The 17305-nt window shown below is 35.7% G+C and overlaps 6 protein-coding genes across 6 annotated transcripts; 2 read left to right on the forward strand and 4 right to left on the reverse strand.

Annotated features, from left to right (window-relative positions):
- Positions 1 to 213: 213 nt before the first annotated feature.
- LOC103851848 (transcription factor MYB80) lies at positions 214 to 2762 on the reverse strand. The gene is made up of 3 exons (XM_009128718.3): positions 2343 to 2762; positions 2032 to 2161; positions 214 to 1528 (listed from the first exon to the last, which is right to left on the reverse strand). Exons 1-3 carry the CDS (start codon positions 2473 to 2475, stop codon positions 829 to 831), a joined length of 963 nt encoding a protein of 320 aa, XP_009126966.1. The 5' UTR covers positions 2476 to 2762; the 3' UTR covers positions 214 to 828.
- Positions 2763 to 4171: 1409 nt separating this feature from the next.
- LOC103851849 (major oleosin NAP-II) lies at positions 4172 to 5053 on the reverse strand. The gene has a single exon (XM_009128719.3). The coding sequence runs from the start codon at positions 4813 to 4815 to the stop codon at positions 4378 to 4380; it is 438 nt and encodes a 145-aa protein (XP_009126967.2). The 5' UTR covers positions 4816 to 5053; the 3' UTR covers positions 4172 to 4377.
- Positions 5054 to 5331: 278 nt separating this feature from the next.
- On the forward strand, positions 5332 to 10841 carry LOC103851850 (nicotianamine synthase 2). Its single transcript, XM_033283748.1, has one exon. It carries the CDS (start codon positions 8412 to 8414, stop codon positions 9372 to 9374), a length of 963 nt encoding a protein of 320 aa, XP_033139639.1. The 5' UTR covers positions 5332 to 8411; the 3' UTR covers positions 9375 to 10841.
- Positions 10842 to 11055: 214 nt separating this feature from the next.
- LOC103851925 (uncharacterized protein At4g26485) lies at positions 11056 to 12318 on the reverse strand. Its single transcript, XM_033283757.1, has 2 exons — positions 11480 to 12318; positions 11056 to 11399 (listed from the first exon to the last, which is right to left on the reverse strand). The coding sequence occupies exons 1-2, from the start codon at positions 11713 to 11715 to the stop codon at positions 11114 to 11116; spliced, it is 522 nt and encodes a 173-aa protein (XP_033139648.1). The 5' UTR covers positions 11716 to 12318; the 3' UTR covers positions 11056 to 11113.
- A 185-nt stretch (positions 12319 to 12503) lies between these two features.
- LOC103851926 (uncharacterized protein At4g26485) lies at positions 12504 to 14405 on the reverse strand. The gene is made up of 3 exons (XM_033283753.1): positions 13737 to 14405; positions 13399 to 13603; positions 12504 to 13317 (listed from the first exon to the last, which is right to left on the reverse strand). The coding sequence occupies exons 1-3, from the start codon at positions 13885 to 13887 to the stop codon at positions 13041 to 13043; spliced, it is 633 nt and encodes a 210-aa protein (XP_033139644.1). The 5' UTR covers positions 13888 to 14405; the 3' UTR covers positions 12504 to 13040.
- Positions 14406 to 14628: 223 nt separating this feature from the next.
- LOC103851851 (heat shock protein 90-2) lies at positions 14629 to 17213 on the forward strand. The gene is made up of 2 exons (XM_033283736.1): positions 14629 to 14906; positions 15060 to 17213. Exons 1-2 carry the CDS (start codon positions 14784 to 14786, stop codon positions 17025 to 17027), a joined length of 2091 nt encoding a protein of 696 aa, XP_033139627.1. The 5' UTR covers positions 14629 to 14783; the 3' UTR covers positions 17028 to 17213.
- The last annotated feature ends 92 nt before the right edge of the window (positions 17214 to 17305 follow it).

Here is a 17305-nt window from a genome sequence, read left to right on the forward strand (position 1 = left end):
TTTTCAGCTCGGTTCCGAATAGATGTGCTAGACCGAGACTAGGCTATCAATTTTGAAAATAGAGAATTGACATGTAACTGAACATGTAATAAACAACAGAACATTATATTGTAACAAACTCTACTTTGACGTTTATGCATCCCAATAAATATTATCATTACCATACATATGATATGTTTTTTCCTTTAGGTGTTTGCTACTAGTGTAGTTTCGGTGGACCTTTTGATGCAAATTGAGTTATCATCTTTGTTATTATCACTTCGAGTTATTTACTCTTTGTAATTTGATTATTTACGAATGTGAGGTATAGAGTAAGGTTAAAGACCTTGAACTCAAGGGCCGTGCTGCTAGTGTGGATCAGCTTTGTTGGAACCCAAAACAACCTGATCTGGTTGCTACTGCTTCTCGTGATAAAAGCTTTCGTCTCTGGGAAGAAAATAAAATTCAGCAATTGTTAAAAAGATGCTGATGGTGTTTTTTTTTCGAAACATTGGGGTTTGTCATGTGATATGTAAGAATAAGTACTTCAATGGTTCTGTATTTTGTCTCTATAATCACTCTTTAAAATTAATGGAAATATTTGCCGAAAAAGTGACGTATTTGAAATTTCGTAAGTATGCTATTTCTATAGGCACAAGCCAATTAATATAAGCTTTCGTATAAAGTAAAACGTATTTATTTACATTTATTGTCATAAAAAGAGTAAACCTTATTAGTATCTGTAAACAACCAGGAAAAAAGTTTCCTACTGACTCATAAGTCATAACCATAAGTTAACTACCAACGGGATCCAAAATGAAAATGTAAACAGTAAATCTATTAAAAAGATCAAACCATATGATTAATGAGATCATCAGCCTGTAAATCCCACAAGTCGTTATCCACATTAAACGCATGTTGCTGATGTTGATCATGTTGCCTCCTCATCATCATTCCATCTCCTCTTCCTCCTTCAGATCCAATCTCCTCTTGTTCCATCACTTCTCCCTTCAGCTTCCTCCTCTCTTCCTCCTCCGCTGCCGCCGTTTCAGCCACTGATGTACGTATTCCACCGTGACCCCTCCACGCCGCAACCGCAGGAGACGCGGATCCCTCGTTCCTTTCATCATTCCCAAAGGACGAGGAAGATGATCCATACGAGAATCCATTACCCATGTCCCATAGCTTCATTATCCCATTACCATTATCCAGTTTCATCTTACCAGCTTCGTTATCAACAATTTGGTTAAAGTTGTTAGGGTTATGGTTATGGTTAGGGCTTGAGAAGTTGATTTGGTTTAGGTCAACACGTTTCTTGGTGAGCAAGTGAAGCATCTCGTCCTTGAAACAACCGAGTGCAGCTTCAGCGAGGTGAGAGACCTGAGGAGGGTTGAGTGTAGTGGTGATCTCTGCCATTAGGTGCGAGAAAGGCTTGTGAGTCACTGGATCTATCCCCATTCCCGACAACTTCTTCTTCAGCTTCGTGTTCCAATAGTTTTTCACATCGTTGTCTGTTCGACCTGGAAGCTGCGCCGCAATCAACGACCACCTGAACCATGCATATACGTCAAAAGAAAACTTAAGCAAGGTTTATGTCTTTCTTATTCACTTTCTTGTTCCTCAGAAATTTTGCTAACTATTGCTCTTTTGGAAATAAAAACATATAATATCATCAGCAATCTTTCAACCTTTAGATTTTTTGTTTTTTTTGGAACTTTGATTACAACCTTTAGTTTCTGAGTCAAATAGGTGTTAAGAAGAAGCAATTCATTTTAAGACTCAAAAAATTAAAACTCTGTAGTTAAGTATATATAACAAGGCAATTCCTGCTATAGTTAGATCCGATATTCAGTTTCTTGTTTCCCAAGAAACTTGTGGAGAAATTCATTCAGTTTCTTTTTTCAACAGTCTGAAGCATCAATATTCCATAATAATTTTATTATTTAAAAACACGCCACTTTTAGTCTATCATTAATTTTCTACATCCAAGAAAATGGAACGTACAGAAAATATTATGATCATAAGAGAGATGGTATATAAAGAAGGTCATACCTGTTACCAAGAACAGAGTGAAACTTGACAATGATATGTTCTTCAGCGTCAGAAAACTGTCCGTGTTTCAGGTCAGGACGCAAATAGTTCGTCCATCTTAGTCTACAACTCTTCCCACATCTCTGCAATCCTACAAAAACAAATTTTCACCAGCTCATTTATATGTATGTACATTATAAAACCAAATCTTTACCTTAACAAACATTTGTTTGTTTTTAAAAGTTTGTCTTGAAATATTCAGCAGAGTGATGGATAATCAGATCTTTATAAGACTATTCCTACTTGATTAAAGAAGTGCAAATTAATTTTACCAGCGTTTTTAGGGATGAGACGCCAATTACGAGTACCGTGTTGAGCAATGTAAGAAGCCAATTTGTTGTCTTCTTCAGGAGTCCATTGTCCTCTTTTCACATTCTCCTTTTCACAACATGGAATCCGACCCATTCTTTTCTTTTCTTTTTCTAGTTTTTATCTCGAAAACAAATAGTTTTTTCTTTAGTTAATTCAGCCACAAGAAACAAAAGAAAATTTGGTGAAGAGATGAAAAGAGATAAATCAAAGATTGCCCAAAAGAATTAAAACTACCAAACTTTAGTTTCTTTGTTTTCTTGTAATCGAGACTATTAAATTGAAACTGAAGAAAGAAAATGTATGCATACTTATAAAAGAATTAAAACGATGAAATTAATTAGCATCAAATGTGCATGAAGTGATTAAACTCTATAAAGAATTCAACGCTACAGAGCGTGTGATTCCCTTTGGCAGGTAGGTCACCCACTCTACGCTTGGTCAACTCCTTGTATATCCCACTTTTTTCAAATCGTATTATCGAATTTCACCCAAAAATAAATTACTTACATTTAAACATGAATATAAGTTGAGCTCTTATAGATTTATATAACTGTGACACTGATGTTTGACAATGTCCTTGTCCTTTTTGTAAGAGAATGTATGTCTTCGTGATGTACGGAGAATATTCTGAGATTCGAGGGCGTACTTGTGGCGCATTAATGAGCAGTCGTTGTTACACAAAAAATCTCAAGACATGTACCCTTTCCTTTCGTCTCTACCCCGTACGAACGTATTCCTTAGGACCCACTTACCGTCAGATATTCGTAAATGTGTTTTTTTTTTCTCTGAGAAAAGGCTTTGATATTCGTAAACATGTTACCCAAACACATTAATCGCGAAGAAACATTGATCAAATGTTTAAGGTTCTCTTAAAAATCACAACAAATAGTTTTTTTTTGTTAAAAAAATAGCATACAGATGAAATATGGTTAAAATATTATTCATTAAATAGTAAATCTCTTTAACATATTATTAATGAATAATATATTTAATAGTTGACACAAAAATATTTAATATATAATAAATATTTTAAAATATTTACAAAATATTATTTAAATATTATTACTTTAAATTTTATATCATAAATTCTAACCATAAACCTTAAATTTTATATAATTGTCAACCGTCTACGGTTAATAGCTTGTTCACTTATTCGTGTGATATATGGTACGTGATTTTGAGATTTGAGACTTCAAAAATTTGTTTACCTACTATATTTTTTGATAGATCATTCATTTTTTTAGTGTATCAGCTTTTAATTATGTATAGTGTATACCCAAAAAGTTAAAATGTATTTTGATAACATATATAACTAAATGAAATTTATTAAATTTTCAACTATATATCATAAACTGAGATGGTTACATCTCATTTTGAAAAATCTAAACTCTATTTTTAAGCATTGTACCCTAGATGTATAATTTTATACTTTTTAATAAATGTTTTTTGGTCAGAACTTTTATGTGCTGTTTTATGACACAAACCATTTTTGTACTATGTTGTGGTATCTTTCAATTTCAGAATGTTTAACCTAAATTATATATATATATATATATAAAAGGATACACGTATACTTCTGTGTGTCAAAGTGCTATATCAAATGTGACAGGGTTGATGGAACTCTAGCCTTTTAGGCTAGAGCTAGCATCTGTGGCAGATTAGCGGATTGTTGGTTATACATAAAACTCGTCCTTCCCTTACATGTTGGATTTTGCAATTCGACCACTTAACAAAAAAAACATAGGAATCTCTTTGTTTTTAACAAAATTTGACCAGAATTGCTCAAAAGTTGACAAAAATAAAACACTTAACAAAATTGCTCAAAATTATACTAATCATAGGCATCTCTTTGTTTTTTCTTTATTCACCATATTCTTCAAATTCCCATTAATCATGAGACAGAAAAGAACACATTGATAGCACGCATCAAGAAACGCTTTTACCAATATTGAAAAAGAAATAAATGTAAGCCTGGCAAAAGGAAGAACCATTATCTCACTTGTCTCGCAAGTAACGATTCCGACCATAACCTAACTCTCTCACCACCGACTCAACCATCCTCCCAGCCACTCCTGTTCCAACACCAATCTCTCGTCCACAACAAACCAAAGCGGCAATACCCACCAACCACATGACTGCCGCCACCCCAACACCAACCATAGCCGCCACAAGAATCGCCACCGTTGCCATCAACACCGGAGCAAATATCAGCATCAATGGAGAAACCACAATAAACAACGTCACAGTCGCGACGAGGCTGAAACTCATCAGACCAAGAAGCGGTCCGACCACTGCCACAGCTGCTACGGTTGCAAACACAACCGAAGAACCAGTTGTTTTCTCTCCATCGGTTCTGGCTACATCTCTACTTCTTCCTTCAGGATTCTCCATATCAATGGTCTCAAGTTGTGACTTGAAAATAAAACTTAGCATAGCTATATAGAAAGGAAGATGGTGGGATATTTATTGACACGTGGATGCTGATAAGCTACAATTTATTGACACGTTTCATTCTTCAAACCCAAAACGTTATCCACAAGGCTTACGGTTTTGAATAGAAATGATATTTACCGAAACCGAACTCAAATGTAGCTTCGAACCGATTTAGTATGAAAAGATTCACACTCAACTCTATGAAACTTCTGTTAATCGTTTTTGTACTTTATTTTCCGGATAAAGGACTGCTAATACAACATAATTAACCAAAGATTCGATGAAATTAAAATCTTAGTAAGCATTTTGCTTCCTAAGCTAGTCGCCGCTAAAGTCTACATCTTTCTAGACAAGGAAGCATTTTGACCCTACAAAGAGCGGTCCTTGATCAAGCCCAGCACACGAAACATTACTAGAGAAACCCTTCTCAGCCTCAGGTCTAGATATCGAATTAGAAAGTGGAGAGGAAACGAAAGGTGGTAACTTGGAGAAGAGATTGCAAGCCGTAGATGAGAAGAGGAAGCAGAGGTGAAAGCGCGATGAGAGGAAGTGGTAGGGTTTGAGCTAGGTTTTGCGTTCAGATGAAGAAGAAGAAGACGGTAAATGATTCTCCACCAAGTCCGACCCGGCCCGGGTTCCGGTTTTTCTGTTGTAGCTCTTCTGCAGACACTAGCAATTAGCAAATGGACAAATAGGACAAACCACATGGTGTTTGGTGTTACCTACGCAAACGGGACGGTGTTTAGAACGAAACCTGGAAACAATATACTGTCGACATATATACTCTTTCCTGTTTCTCAGTTATTTTAGCCAAAATCATAAAATTAAGAAAACTGTTCATTTTTGAAATAATATTATTTAATAGTATAAAAGTTCAACTAGTCATAAGAAATTATAGATAATTAATTTGTGACACGATATCTAATAAATAATATATATATATATTAAAATGTAAAAATAACATATTTTGAAATAAAACATATATTTCTAAAACAATTTATGCTATGACAACAAAGGGAGTAGCTTTTGTGATTCGCAGTTAATTATGGAATATTTGTTTTGTAAACTGCAAACCTATATATGTAAATTAGAATTTTGACTTGACAAATTTATATTGCACATTCCTCCCTGGGAAGTTCTTGGTATTTACACTTTTAGACTTTAAAGACTTAAAAATCACGATATGGCAAGTGAATGTCGCATCAAGCATTGGTGTAGCCGTGTACGTCGACAACGACGACAAGTGACCATATTCACCGAAAGCCAGAAAAAAATAGTGCACGGTCCCTTGCGCTCTAGCTGGACGGAGCAGTTCAGTGGGTTTGATTATTAGTACAATGCGTCCTCACCCGATAGCTCAGAGACAATGTATCACTTTCCTGTCCAGGTCCCGAGAGATTCAGTTTCCAGCGAATGTGGTGACGGCCAGTTTTAAATAAATTGTATATTAGTTAAATTTCAATTTGTTTAACCGGTCTACATTTTTTTCGTAAAGGACAGACATGACATGCAGTATGAATAAACTTCATACACGATACATCTCATGGAATCATACCATATATCTCACGTATTTCGGCGGTCTTTCTTTTTCTAATCATTAGGTCGCACTCAAAAAACCATCTTCGCACTTAAATATATTCATTCAACACAGTCACCATATTTTACTTTTTGAAGTCAAAAGTATAGTCTATAGATGCATACAAGAAAGCAAATCTTACTATAATATTATGGGTTGATTTTGAAATATGAGTACAAAATAGCTTCTTTCTTTTAAAGGATCGTTTAACCTATATTGTAGACGACGTGTATATTGGCCACTCATTTAGGTCCCTTCATTTTATGCAAGAGGCATTAACATTAATAAATGTATGAGTAACATCAGTCAATTGTAAACCCTATTATTAGTATTTTGTAAACCCTAATTTCTCGCTACATATATAAAAGAGATTTGTCATATTTTTTAGCATCTGCATTTAGAGTATCTCTAATGTAATACCCCATTTTTTCTCTAAAATAAAATAATAGTAAAAATGGAGTAAAAATACTACAACCCTACTCAATTTCTCATTCTATGGCAGTATGGAGTGATGAACAAATAAAAAATAGATTATTTTATTTATGGAGTAAACTCCATTATAGAGTAAGATTTGAAGTTGGGTTGGAGCAATTCTTACTCTATTTTGGAGAAAAAAAATGGAGTGGGGGTAGTTGGAGATGCCCTTACATTTGTAGAACAATTAAGTGTCAGTTCATTGTTTCTATTCCGTTAATTATCCTTATTGGATTTTGTGATTTTACCTGTTTTTAACAATCACAAAGTTCATCAGTTACAAAATTGTATATACAGTATGTTCTGTCATGACACGATTCCGCAAGTTCAATTACAAAAGAGGAAACTGAATTGTTTTTTGAAGATTAAAATTCTTGATTGGTGGTGATGGAGAATCATGGAATATTGAAAATACAAAAGCAAAATAAAGTAATAATAAACTTAATTACGAAAGTTGAAATTATACTTTATAATGCAATTCTTACATATATATTTTCATTGAACCTAACCCTGAGGTTTTAACTAAATGGTGTATCTCTTTCAAAAAAAAAATAACTAAATGGTATTCTGTGTGTTTTGATCAGGATATATTGTATATTAAACATATATCACTATTTGAAAATTCACCATATTCCAGTTCAAGGCTATTTGTTGTTGAAAAAATTATATGCTGTCACACACTCAGAAATATTGAATTGGCTGAGTGAACCCCCAGAAGGATTGAGATTTATTCCCAAAAAAGCAGATGAGTGAACGGAATCTAATACTCCGATGACTGTATAATTCAACGATATATATAATATGAAATCCAACTAGATCATATTAGTTTTGATATAATATAGAAACTATATGGTACATATTCGTAGCGACTTAAGAATGTTATGAGACATGCCTAATTTACCAACTCTAACCATACAACGGACGCACTTACACGCATTAATGTTGAATCGTAGTATTTTCCTTTTGATTCCATTCATGTTTAACAGTGAGATTAAAATATATACAATCACAATTCACAAGCATATACGTACGTAAACGCACACATCACTGATGCAATTTGTATACACTTTATTGCAAGTGTGTAGTCTAACGTTTAAATTATTGTTATTATTATTTTGCATTGCGCTTACTCATTTAAATATATAATTTACTGAAAAGCATAGGTTGTTTAGCGCACATTTTCTATAAATTTATTTACTAACTAGAAAATTATTGAGCATAACATATGTTCATAATTTGGGTAGTTCAGTTAATTATTATTATAGCCTTTGTGTATTTTAGTAGAACTGAACTATATATTAGTATTTAAGCTACTCGTATATTATGATTTTGAATCGATATTCATGCATTTTAAAGTAAGTATTTTACAACGTACAATATGAATCGAATCAAATAAATAAATAACAAAATTTAGATGAGAATGGACCCTACAAGTGTCAATAAATAACGACCCCTTGTGAGGGTTAAGGCCACAACACCAGCTTTTTCTAAGTCTTGAAAGCATTACTTTACTAAACCTAGCTCTATCTCTCTTCATAGTGTCGACATGGCTTGCGAAAACAACCTCGTTGTGAAGCAAATCATCGATTTATATAGCCAAATCTCGAACCTCGAGAGTCTAAAACCATCCAAGAATGTCGACACTTTGTTCGGACAACTCGTCTCCACGTGCCTGCCAACGGACACAGATATCGATGTCACAAAAATACACGATGAAAAAGTCAAAGACATGAGATCTCATCTCATCAAGCTTTGTGGTGAAGCCGAAGGATACTTGGAGCAACACTTCTCCACAATCATAGGCTCTTTTGAAGACAACCCACTCAACCATTTACACATCTTTCCTTATTACAACAACTACCTTAAACTAAGCAAACTCGAATTCGATCTCCTAGCTGAACACACAAGCCATGTCCCTACCAAAATCGCTTTCATCGGTTCGGGTCCGATGCCACTTACATCCATCGTCTTGGCCAAGTTTCACCTTCCCAACACAACGATCCACAACTTCGACATCGACTCAGAGGCTAACATACTCGCTTCAAACCTCGTGTCTCGCGATCTAGACCTCTCGGAACGCATGATCTTCCACACGACTGATGTGTTAAACGCAAAGGAAGGGTTAGACCAGTACGATGTCGTTTTCTTGGCGGCTCTTGTTGGGATGGATAAAGAGTCAAAAGTCAAAGCTATTGAGCATTTGGAGAAGCACATGGCTCCTGGAGCTGTGCTGATGCTAAGGAGTGCTCATGGTCTTAGAGCTTTCTTGTATCCAATCGTTGACTCTTGCGATCTTAAAGGGTTTGAAGTGTTGACCATTTATCATCCGTCTGATGATGTGGTTAACTCCGTGGTGATCGCACGTAAGCTCGGTGGTTTGAGTGAAGCTCATAGCAGCCAGATTGAAAGGTGTGTGGTTATGCCTTGCAATTGCTCCAAGATCCATGCCATTATGAACAGTCGTGGTATTAAGAAGAATATGATTGAGGAGTTTACTGCCATTGAGTAAATACAAAAACACAACTCTCTAGCTCTCTCTATAGAGGTATGTATTTATGTTTTGCTCTTTTCAGTTTTGTTTCTATCGTGTGCGATATGTTTGTTAAGCATAATAATTTTGTGAGTTCTTTGGTCGTCTCATCGGTGTGAAATCACAGAACCCTTGTTGTATGTACTTTTAATTATTTGGATCAATAAAACATAAATAATTTTAAAATCCCCATATATTGATAAATCATGAAGGTGCCTACAAATGTAATAAATAAAATGTTATCGTCGCTAACCAAACATATAATACACACTTATAAACGAATGTACAACGGTTGAAGAGATCCGTTACACTGATCAAATAGGATTGTCGAGAAACAATGTAAAAAAGGGTCTAGTGTTTACCCAACCAGTTACTTTTTTTGGTCATTTTACTTCAAAACGTTAGTTTAAGAATATAAAACATAGTTAGGGCACCTCTTGAGATTTTTTAACGACTCAAAATCTCACAAAATTTAAACATTGATTAATGTGTTTTGTATTACTATTCTTTAGTCCAGATTCTATCTTAACACAAGGAGATTAACGAGGATGATTTTTGTTATAAACATCCTCTACAGTTATATAATTGGAGGCTGGTTTCAAATCTAAGAAAACCTGCAAACTGATAACTCTAACTGAGTGAAAAGAAATACTAAACAACATGTGGAAAACATTAAACATCACAATGCCAATAACGAATAACTAACTAGTGATAAGAATTGTTTTTAAAGAAGAACTGTTTCTTTTTTCTTTTTGGTCAAATAAAAGAACTATTTCTGAAACATGAAAGTAGATGATTTTCCAACAAGAGGAGCTGGAGTCACTGTAATCTCCCACTTCTCTTCTGTTGGAACAGCCAGAAGGATAGTGATTTAAGCAAAACTCAATCTAAATGATTAAATATAAATTTTCTTTATCACCAGAGTCTTTAGCTTCTACTCACTAAATGAATATTCTGTCTTATGAACCACATAGATCTCTCCTCTACCGTCTTGTCTTTCACCAGCACTCTTGCACTCTTCACAAACCCTCTTACAAGTTCTTGGTGTCTCCTTAAATCCGGTAAACATTGAATAACGGATATAATCAAACCCTAAAAACAAATTATCTGAAAGTATTGCCAAATATGCGCTGGGAGCCTAATTAGACCGGTTTGATCATGATAGAAAATAAATTAATTTAGATATCGCTACTACTGGTTCGCTATTACCCCAAATTGCTAGAACATATTTTAAAAGGATATATATTTAAATATAAACGCAAAGTAATTTTTAATTTTAATTATTTTGCATTGAAAATGAGATAGTTGAATACATATCTTGTATTTTCTTATACGAATATATAAATTATTGATCCGACCGACTGAATTCGATAACCCACCCTAGCGCATGCAACCCAAAAAACCTTCCTTTTATACTTTACAAGAAGATAAATAAACAAACAAATAGGAGAGATACAAAGTCGACAAAAAAAAAGAAAAAACCAGATAGGAGAGCTACATTGCAAATGGTATAAATACATACATAATTGTTTTGATTTCGTGCTCCCACTCCCAGTGACGACAAAACGGTCCAAACAATTTGAAATTTATAGCAATAATTTTTAGTTGAATTTTTGAGGATAATTAACCAAAACATACTTTGAGATCCAATCCACTCGCTTAAAATCAAATATGTTGAGAAGAAGAGTTTTTAGACGGTCATGCAAAGGACCTTGTAATTATCTAACTAATCGTTTCTTAAAAATGAAAGTAGAAGATTTTCCGACAGGGAAGCTAGAGTTACAGCGAGGTCTAGATCCTTTCTTATTTGAGTAACCAGGAAAATACCATTTGTTAAATTCCACCTCTTGAGTCAAAAACAAACCATTTTCTTCAGCCAGAGTCTCTATCTTCCACTCGCTAAATGGATGAGCCGTCTTGTGAGTAATGTGAATCTCTCCATCTTTGTCTTTCACCATCTTCTTTGAGCTCTTCAAAAACCCTCTCACAAGTTCTTGGTGTAACCTGTGATCACCCACCACATTTTCAATACATCAAAAATAATCCCCCAAGAAAAAAATACAAAAACGAAGCAGAAGGGTTACATGATGTAGTATCTATGGTGCTCACTGCCAAAACCAAACCCCGAATGAGGAAAATTAAAGATTATTCTATCATAACGCTCTGATCTTGGAGCAAGCCTCATGGAGTGCACGTTAAATCCATGGATCACGGTGCAGCCGAGTTTCGTCAATTCTTCTATGTTAGCTTTCCCATTCGCATAGTTAAGCTCTATTTCCTCTGCAATATTTTTGTTACAAATATTTATTACCAAAATCATATGACATATATATATGGTTCCTTAATAAATATATACAAAGTAATATGAGTTGATTACCTCGAGTATCGAGAGAGGTCGCAGTGAGATTTGTTGCAGAACCAAAGGCTCTAGCTAAAGATAGAGAAAAGGAGAAGTCTCCTTCTCCGACCAGAAGTATCCTTTGCTTATTGCTGTATTGTCTTAACCTTTTGGTTTTCATTTCATCTTAATATTTTGTTTCAATTTTCACACATTGACGATATATAGACACATGTATATATTTAAGAGACTACCGTTAAATGTTTGGTTTTGGAATTATGTCTCTTCGGACTCTGTGATTATTTATTTGCCTCGAAGAGCATTCAATTTTTCTATCCATGCACCATTTTGCCGGCCCTATTTCGTTTTCAATTGGGTTACTATCCAATGTACCAGTCATGCCAATTACGAGCCGTTTAGCATTTTTACATTTTTCTTTAAAAAAAAAAGATAAAGTATTTTAATGATATTTACTACCAACAAAATTTGTAACATACTGTATTACTCAAATTATTTATGTATCTCAAACTTTAAATGCAGTATTAATCTATGCACCATGTGAATATTTGAAGATAAGAATTGGAATTAGACACTCTTGTGCTTTCTTTTCTTTTTTTGAAACACAAACTTCTATTAAAATCATCAGAAATGTTAGGTGATACAATTAAACGCAATCAACTCGCTATAAATGGCTACCAATACGAATATACGTACGTACCATGCCAAATAGCAATTTAGGATAATGGTTGTACTGATTTGTTCTTAGACTGTCTATTTCGTTAAACACTGTAAATTTATAAACTTGAATATAAAAATAATCTTTCATGTTTAAGTTTGCCTTTCATAATTTTCAAGTACAGTTACATAAAGTGGTTTTTATAATATTAGCTTAAAATTACATACATTTAAAATTCATAAATGCAAAATAAAATATCAAAATTTTGCAATTTTGTTTTATAAAATCAAACTGAAATAAACATATAGGGATGACTATTTTTTACAAAAATATAGGGATGACTATATAACTCATCAATTTTATTTGTTTCGGTTGATAGACAAATTCTCACGATTAGATAATCAAACAATCAAACACTTAAAAAAAAAAGATAATTAAAAAACTATTAGTTAATTTAAAATTACTTTTTGCTGTGGAATAAAAATGTTTATTAATAAAGAAATATATTGAAAATGAAGAAAAATTAAAGAGATGCACAAGCCTTTTTAGGCTCGGCTTCGTTTGTAGGCTGTAGCCCACACTTACAAATAAAACTCAAATGAACCTCTCCAAGAACACACTTTCAACAAAGTTACATGTGCTTCCTAAACATGAAAGTAGAAGATAATCCAACAGGGAAGCTAACGTCCCAGTCACTTCCACTTCCTCTCTTGTTGGAATAACCTGGATACTGACACGTTTCAAAATTAATTTCTCTGACACAATACAAACCCTCTTCTTCACCAAGTGTCTTGATATTCCAATTGGTAAATGGATATGCTATCTTATGGGTCACATGAATCTCTCCACTGGCATCAACCAACTCTCTGGCACTTAGAAAAAAGCCTTTCACCACTCTTTGGTGTTGCCTACGTCCACATAAACTTGTTTAATAAACCGAAAATATAACAACCACCAAAACACATATCAAAGGAACAAGATTTACATACAAGATGGTGTAGCTATCAAACTCGCGACCAAAATGAAACCCTGCATGAGGGAAATTGAATATGACTCTATCATATACAACCGACCGGAGTACGCGATGATCTTTACCCATGGAGTGAACATTAACACCATGAATCACGGTGCACCCATGTCGCTCCAACTCTTCTACGTTATTCTTGGCATCCTTATAATTCTGCTCTAACTCCTCTACAACAAGTATATGATTTTTTCAGATGCTTATGATACCCTAATCATAACTTGACATATTGAACTGAATTCAAAGCAAACAAAGCACCCTCTAGCCTCTAAAACTATACGTACACACTTTGCTATTACTTACCTCGAGTATCAAGAGAAGTTGCAGTGATGTTAGTAGCCGAACCAAAAGCTTTGGCTAGACATAAAGAAAAGGAGAAGTCTCCTTCTCCAACCAGAAGTATACGCTGCGTATTGTTGTAATGACTACAGGTTAGAGTATTTGAAAAATCCATTTCGTCTACATGGCTTTAACCACTCTCACTATGCATATATTTATATGTAGCTATACTGGATATGAATTGAATGGATCAAAGAGTTATTTTTCTTTGTTAATTTGGCTCTTCGAATGTTGTGAGTAGTAATTATTTACTTTTGACCAGCATCGATCATTTTTCTCATTCAGTCATACATAGTAGTGCATCTTTAAGAAGACAGCGGGACTGCATCAAATTTTTGCAAAAAAAAAAGAAGAAGACAACGGGACACAAAATGCTACTAGTTGGTCAAGTGGAAAATTAGCAAGTGTTGTAACCAACCAAACTATGCACATTTAATTTTGTACACTGTTTTGCAAAATATGTAATACTTTTTTTTGAAAAATATATGTAATATTTTAGTTTTCAAAGCTATGCACATTTAATTTTGTACACTGTTTTGCTTTTCTGTTAGTTTAACTAAAAACAAGTGTTGACAAAAAAGCTAAAAAAAATAGAAAATATCTAAAATTAATAAAATTAATAAAAAAAAATAGTAAATTGCTAAACCGGGAAAATCCACGTTGACCAAAATAACAGGAAAAATACATTAAATGTTAATTTTGTATTAATATACGATGACATGGATTAACATTAGCAAATAATAGATCTAACAAAGAGAGAATGATCTAGAAACTCGAAATTAAAAAAAAAAATTAGCAAACAAAAGATCCGAGAGAGAGAAGGATCCAGAAACTGGAAATAAGAGAAGGATCCAGAGTTGTTCAAAAAAAGAAGAGAAGGATCGAGAAACACACTCTTATTCTGTCGAGTATATATACATAACTTCCTCTTCTTCATTACTTGGCATCTAAAATCTTGATATAGTCTCTCTTATCGATAATCACAGCAGCAAAGCAAAGCAAAACAAAACAATGGCAGACGCCGAGACATTCGCGTTCCAGGCGGAGATCAACCAATTGCTCTCCTTAATCATCAACACCTTCTACAGCAACAAGGAGATCTTCCTCCGTGAACTCATCAGCAACTCCTCCGATGTACGTCTCTCTCTCTCTATTGATTGATCTGTAGAAGATTAATTGTTACGGTTACTGTTCTCTATACCTCCGATTATTATAGAATTGAAGTAGCGATCTCTATGCAGTTTCATTTGCTTGTATACGTGTCAATTGTTGATTGGATGTTAACAGGCGCTGGACAAGATTAGGTTCGAGTCGTTGACGGACAAGAGCAAGCTCGATGGTCAGCCTGAGCTTTTCATCCACATCATCCCCGACAAGGCCAACAACACCTTGACCATCGTCGACAGTGGTATCGGTATGACCAAGGCTGATCTGGTCAACAACCTCGGGACCATTGCTAGGTCCGGCACCAAGGAGTTCATGGAGGCCTTGGCTGCTGGTGCTGACGTCAGCATGATTGGTCAGTTTGGTGTTGGTTTCTACTCTGCTTACTTGGTTGCCGACAAGGTTGTTGTCACCACCAAGCACAACGATGATGAGCAGTACGTGTGGGAGTCCCAGGCTGGTGGTTCTTTCACTGTGACTAGAGATACCTCTGGGGAGAGTCTTGGCAGGGGTACGAAGATTACTCTTCATCTCAAGGAGGATCAGTTGGAGTATCTCGAGGAGCGGAGGCTTAAGGATTTGGTCAAGAAGCACTCTGAGTTTATCAGCTACCCTATCTCCTTGTGGGTTGAGAAGACTGTTGAGAAGGAGATTTCTGATGATGAGGATGAGGAGGAGAAGAAGGATGAGGAAGGCAAGGTGGAGGAGGTAGATGAGGAGAAAGAGAAGAAGAAGAAGAAGATTAAGGAGGTTTCTCACGAGTGGGAGTTGGTGAACAAGCAGAAGCCTATTTGGATGAGGAAGCCTGAGGAGATCACCAAGGAGGAGTACGCTGCTTTCTACAAGAGTCTCAGCAACGACTGGGAAGAGCATTTGGCTGTCAAGCACTTCTCTGTTGAAGGACAGCTCGAGTTTAAAGCTGTTCTCTTTGTTCCGAAGAGGGCTCCTTTTGATCTCTTTGACACTAAGAAGAAGCCTAACAACATCAAGCTCTACGTCCGTCGTGTCTTCATCATGGACAACTGTGAGGACATCATTCCCGAGTGGCTAGGCTTTGTCAAGGGTATTGTCGACTCTGAAGATCTTCCTCTCAACATCTCGAGAGAGACGTTGCAGCAGAACAAGATCCTCAAGGTCATCCGCAAGAACCTAGTGAAGAAGTGCCTTGAGCTCTTCTTTGAGATTGCTGAGAACAAGGAGGACTACAACAAGTTCTACGAAGCTTTCTCCAAGAATCTGAAGCTCGGTATCCACGAGGACTCTCAGAACAGGACCAAGATTGCTGAGTTGCTCCGTTACCACTCCACCAAGAGCGGCGATGAGTTGACGAGTCTCAAGGACTATGTGACGAGGATGAAGGAAGGTCAGAATGATATCTTCTACATCACCGGTGAGAGCAAGAAGGCTGTTGAGAACTCTCCATTCCTCGAGAAGCTCAAGAAGAAGGGGTATGAAGTTCTGTACATGGTTGATGCGATCGACGAGTATGCTATTGGCCAGCTCAAGGAGTTTGAAGGGAAGAAACTTGTATCTGCAACCAAGGAAGGTTTGAAACTTGACGAGTCTGAGGACGAGAAGAAGAAAAAGGAAGAGCTAAAGGAGAAGTTTGAAGCACTATGCAAAGTGATCAAGGACGTGTTGGGAGACAAAGTGGAGAAGGTTATCGTCTCTGACCGTGTGGTTGACTCACCGTGCTGTCTTGTGACGGGCGAATACGGCTGGACAGCAAACATGGAGAGGATCATGAAAGCACAAGCTTTGAGAGATAGCAGCATGGCGGGGTACATGTCGAGCAAGAAGACGATGGAGATTAATCCAGAGAATGCGATCATGGAGGAGCTGAGGAAGAGAGCTGAAGCTGATAAGAATGACAAGTCTGTCAAGGATCTCGTTCTCCTCCTCTTTGAGACTGCTCTTCTCACCTCTGGTTTCAGCTTGGACGAGCCCAACACTTTCGGGAACAGGATCCACAGGATGTTGAAGCTTGGACTGAGCATTGATGAAGATGATGCTGTTGAAGGTGATGCAGAGATGCCTCCTCTTGAAGATGACGCTGATGCTGAAGGCAGCAAGATGGAGGAAGTCGATTAAAAAGTTGAATAAGGGTTTTGCAGTTAATAATGTTTTTCTCTTGACTCTTCTGTTTGTTTTTATCGTTTGGAACTATTATCTCAGAGTTTTCTCTACTGGTTTCTCGGAAGTAAGTGGTGTTATGTTTTGATGTTTTGCTTTAAGGAGGATGTTTTTTCCTAGCAATTCTAGACTGGCTGTTGACCATCGTTGCTTCTTGGTTTCATACACATCCCAATTCATCAAATGAAAAAAGACAAGATTGAAGCAAACCCCTATACTTGGTTGGATCAATTAAG

Source organism: Brassica rapa, chromosome A02 (assembly GCF_000309985.2).
Source record: "Brassica rapa cultivar Chiifu-401-42 chromosome A02, CAAS_Brap_v3.01, whole genome shotgun sequence".
In the NCBI taxonomy this organism is placed as follows: Eukaryota; Viridiplantae; Streptophyta; class Magnoliopsida; order Brassicales; family Brassicaceae; genus Brassica; species Brassica rapa.

What these genes read in the sequence shown, in the direction of transcription:
- LOC103851848 (XM_009128718.3), bottom strand. Translation starts at nt 2,475, where the DNA reads ATGGGTCGGATTCCATGTTGTGAAAAGGAGAATGTGAAAAGAGGACAA. An exon ending in TCTCATCCCTAAAAACGCTG is followed by an intron (nt 2,162 to 2,342) that starts GTAAAATTAATT and finishes TTGTTTTTGTAG; the next exon opens with GATTGCAGAGATGTGGGAAG. An exon ending in CACTCTGTTCTTGGTAACAG is followed by an intron (nt 1,529 to 2,031) that starts GTATGACCTTCT and finishes TGCATGGTTCAG; the next exon opens with GTGGTCGTTGATTGCGGCGC.
- LOC103851849 (XM_009128719.3), bottom strand. Translation starts at nt 4,815, where the DNA reads ATGCTAAGTTTTATTTTCAAGTCACAACTTGAGACCATTGATATGGAG.
- LOC103851850 (XM_033283748.1), top strand. Translation starts at nt 8,412, where the DNA reads ATGGCTTGCGAAAACAACCTCGTTGTGAAGCAAATCATCGATTTATAT.
- LOC103851925 (XM_033283757.1), bottom strand. Translation starts at nt 11,715, where the DNA reads ATGATTTTGGTAATAAATATTTGTAACAAAAATATTGCAGAGGAAATA. An exon ending in CACCATAGATACTACATCAT is followed by an intron (nt 11,400 to 11,479) that starts GTAACCCTTCTG and finishes GGGTGATCACAG; the next exon opens with GTTACACCAAGAACTTGTGA.
- LOC103851926 (XM_033283753.1), bottom strand. Translation starts at nt 13,887, where the DNA reads ATGGATTTTTCAAATACTCTAACCTGTAGTCATTACAACAATACGCAG. An exon ending in AACTTCTCTTGATACTCGAG is followed by an intron (nt 13,604 to 13,736) that starts GTAAGTAATAGC and finishes TACTTGTTGTAG; the next exon opens with AGGAGTTAGAGCAGAATTAT. An exon ending in TTTGATAGCTACACCATCTT is followed by an intron (nt 13,318 to 13,398) that starts GTATGTAAATCT and finishes ATGTGGACGTAG; the next exon opens with GCAACACCAAAGAGTGGTGA.
- LOC103851851 (XM_033283736.1), top strand. Translation starts at nt 14,784, where the DNA reads ATGGCAGACGCCGAGACATTCGCGTTCCAGGCGGAGATCAACCAATTG. An exon ending in TCATCAGCAACTCCTCCGAT is followed by an intron (nt 14,907 to 15,059) that starts GTACGTCTCTCT and finishes GGATGTTAACAG; the next exon opens with GCGCTGGACAAGATTAGGTT.